This window comes from Emiliania huxleyi, assembly GCF_000372725.1.
Source record: "Emiliania huxleyi CCMP1516 chromosome Unknown EMIHUscaffold_1972, whole genome shotgun sequence".
Classification (NCBI taxonomy): Eukaryota; Haptophyta; order Isochrysidales; family Noelaerhabdaceae; genus Emiliania; species Emiliania huxleyi.
Window position 1 is genome coordinate 1 of NW_005200621.1, and position 3,033 is coordinate 3,033.

The following is a 3,033-nucleotide window of genomic DNA, read 5'->3' on the forward strand; positions in this document are numbered from 1 at the left end:
CTGGCGAGCCCTCCGGTCGGAGGGGTGGAAGTGGGAGGGCTCGAGGACGGACCCCTCTCGCTCCGGGAGGGTGGAGGGGTGGAGGGTGGAGGGGTGGAGGGGTGGTTGAGCCCTCTAGCTCTATCGATATAGCCCTACCCCTCCCGCCGTTTTAGGGCTTGCTGACCCGCTATGCCGAGGCCCGAGCGCGGCGCAGGTTGCGGGCAGGTTGGGGGAAGCCGCCACCGACGAGCGCGTTGGACTTTTCACTCCGGACAAAAAACGCGGCACAGCGGACGGTGCGGGGCGTGCCGCAAACTTAGCGGCGAGGCGCGGGACCGTCTGTGGCGAAGTGGGTCGCGTCCCCCGATTTCCGTCAACCCAGCATCCACACCCTTTACCGCTCACAGGTGTACAAAAGAGGGAAGGGGCCTGCCGCCACGCAGCTCCAGAGCCTCCCCTCACACGGTCTTCCTATAGCAAGAGATCACGGTCAGGACCTTGTCGGCGTAGTCGGGATTGTTCGGCAGGTATGGCCGCGGCTCCGTCTCTGTGAGCAGCTGCCAGGAGCCATTCGCGACCATCGCCTTCTCCGTCTCGAGCCACGCCAGCTTGTGGTCGGTGCGAATGTTGTAGCAGATGTGGCCGCCCGGCTTTGTCACGCGCACAAACTCAGCGAGGACGCCCGACGACGGCGCTAGGTAGGTGAGTGTGCCGACGCAGCTCACCATGTCAAAGCTCTCGCACTCGAACGGCAGGCGCTGCGATAGGTCGAGCTGCTTGAGCTGGTCGTAGACCGAGCGGCTCGCTGCGATTTCGAGCAGCTTCGGGGACAGGTCTGCGCCGGTGATGTCCGCATTCTTGAAGCCTGCCGCGCGGAGCTCGCGCCCAGAGAGGCCGTCGCCGGCGCCCGCGTCGAGGATTTTGCCAGAGAACGAAGGAGCGTCGTCTGCGAGGCTCGCCAGCGCCGCAGCAATCTCGTGCGGCATCGTGTAGCCCCAAGACTCGACCGAGGTCGTGTATCCATCGCCCCAGTCATCGTAGAGCGCTCGCGCCTCCTCTGGCGCCATGCCTTTGCCGGCCTCTCCGCCCACGTCGCCCGAGGCCATGATTGATGTCGCCATCCAAAATTGTCGCGCGGCCGAGTGTCCGGTGAGGTGGACGTCCGCGCGTGAAGTGGAGACAGTCAGCTGCGGCGTGGAAGAAGCAGCGAGCCAGCGCCGGTGCTCTATACCCGGCCCGCTCCCCTCCCCCTCGCTTTTGCAAAATCCTAATAACTGCAAGTGCTCCAAGCATCCTGCAAAGGTGGGGACGTGTCTAGCGCACTCATGGCACTAAAAGAATAGTGAATTTGAACTGGCTCCACCCGAGCGCAGAGTCCAGAGACTGTGGGAGAGCACCGAACACAGTCCACGCCGACAGAAGCCTTGACGTGATGTGTTTCTACACACTGCACGTGCGCACACACACAATCGCGCGACCCACGAAGCTGAGCTTGGGCGTGAGAGCGTTTGCATTGCGCAGCTCGACGACCTGTGTACTGCTTCGCGCTGCTTCCGTATGTCACTTTGGGGGTACTTATCTCGAGGTACTTATGGGGACATCATGGCATGGGGGCTGGGGGCTGCTTGATTGTGTAAGGCGCTGCAGGCGTCTCTGGACTCGGCGGGCTGCCTCAGGCTGCCTCTCGGTGTCAGTTGATGTAATACATGGACAAGAGACGAGTTTTCTGAAAAATACTGCTTTTGGGTGTGTTGGGACTCGTACACAACCCACCCCATCCCGGGCGACCCACCTCGGGCGGGCGACCCAGCCACCCCAAAACCGGGCGACCTATCGCGTCATCAGGCTTTTTGCCTCGTGTGAACGATGACCTGCCCATAATCCCCAGGATACAGGGCCTGGTCCGACGAGGGAGTGCTCCAACCGCCCCACTGGCTCGGATCTCGGTAGCACGGGAGCCCGCGACGCTTCGCTAGGAGAGACAAGATTGCTTGGTCGTGTCGGTGGCTCCTGAACGCCCTGTCCTCCGGCCCCGTGGTCGAGGGCATGTCAGACACCACGCGGATGTCTTGTGCAAGGCGAAGCCATTCATGCACGAACTTCAGATTTGCTTGCGTCTTCCGCACAAGCACAAAGGCAGCGGTGCGCTGCGCCTGGTTTTCGGTGTCCGGAAACGGCAAGCCCAGGAGGACGAACGCGTCGCGCTTGCACCAAACCCTCTCCAGATGAGGGCTGCACCAGTGCATGAACCCGCTCCCGTTCATCGCCCATCTGGCGAGGCCGTGAGGTGGCTTTTGTAGCAGTGAGCCAGAATCCATGTACAGGACCACCTCGTCCCACTCCGCACGCTCGAGCGCCTCCAGGATGACACGCGGCTTCCACAGCCAGTAGCCCGCTCCCCGCTTGCTCCGCAGGACGGCGTCGTTCTCCAGATACCACGTCGGGTTCAAGTCTGCCGGGCCAAGAGCAAGAGACGTGAGCGCCCCATGTTGCACAGCAGCGTCGTGGTTCTTCTGCAGGATGGTCGCGCAGCAGCCATTGGCATACGTCACATGGTGCACCACCGGCCAAGCCGACCGCCTTGTGCTGCGTGCACGTGCTGCAGCCTCGCGAAGCACCGCCTGTTTCTGAAGCCAGGCAGATTCCATCACCGTGGTGTTCTGGTAATCCACCCACGAAGCCGCAGCAATGCTGGCATTCGCGGCAGCCGGCCTGGGGTCAAAGCGTTGCTGTCGCAGCTCCTTGATCATGGCCGACGTCAAAGCTGGCGAAACGGCTCCTACCCAAACCAACATGGGTTATGCCGGCAGCTATGAGGGCGAAGCCATCCGTGCGTGCACGCATCCCTGCAGCAGGACAGATCCGCCCGCGCCCACAAGCCTGCAAGCTTTGTTTGGTGGCGCGCGAAACTCCGGAAGATTTCGGCCCGGCCTTCCATCTATCTGCATGTTCGTGCGCACGGCGACACGGACTATCATGTTTGCATGGGGAGACCGTACTCTCGCCAGCTTTGATGCCGGCCAAAATGAAGGAGCGACAGCAACGCTTTGA

General features: G+C 62.2%; 2 protein-coding genes across 2 annotated transcripts; both read right to left on the bottom strand.

Moving 5' to 3' along the window:
- Window positions 1–363: 363 nt before the first annotated feature.
- Window positions 364–1,221, bottom strand: EMIHUDRAFT_447155 (hypothetical protein). Its single transcript, XM_005781923.1, has one exon. The coding sequence runs from the start codon at window positions 1,101–1,103 to the stop codon at window positions 441–443; it is 663 nt and encodes a 220-aa protein (XP_005781980.1). The 5' UTR covers window positions 1,104–1,221; the 3' UTR covers window positions 364–440.
- A 602-nt stretch (window positions 1,222–1,823) lies between these two features.
- EMIHUDRAFT_253925 (hypothetical protein) lies at window positions 1,824–2,732 on the bottom strand (the record flags this gene model as incomplete). Its single annotated transcript, XM_005781924.1, has 1 exon — window positions 1,824–2,732. The coding sequence occupies one exon, from the start codon at window positions 2,730–2,732 to the stop codon at window positions 1,824–1,826; it is 909 nt and encodes a 302-aa protein (XP_005781981.1).
- Between the last annotated feature and the right edge of the window lie 301 nt (window positions 2,733–3,033).

What these genes read in the sequence shown, in the direction of transcription:
- EMIHUDRAFT_447155 (XM_005781923.1), bottom strand. Translation starts at nt 1,103, where the DNA reads ATGGCGACATCAATCATGGCCTCGGGCGACGTGGGCGGAGAGGCCGGC.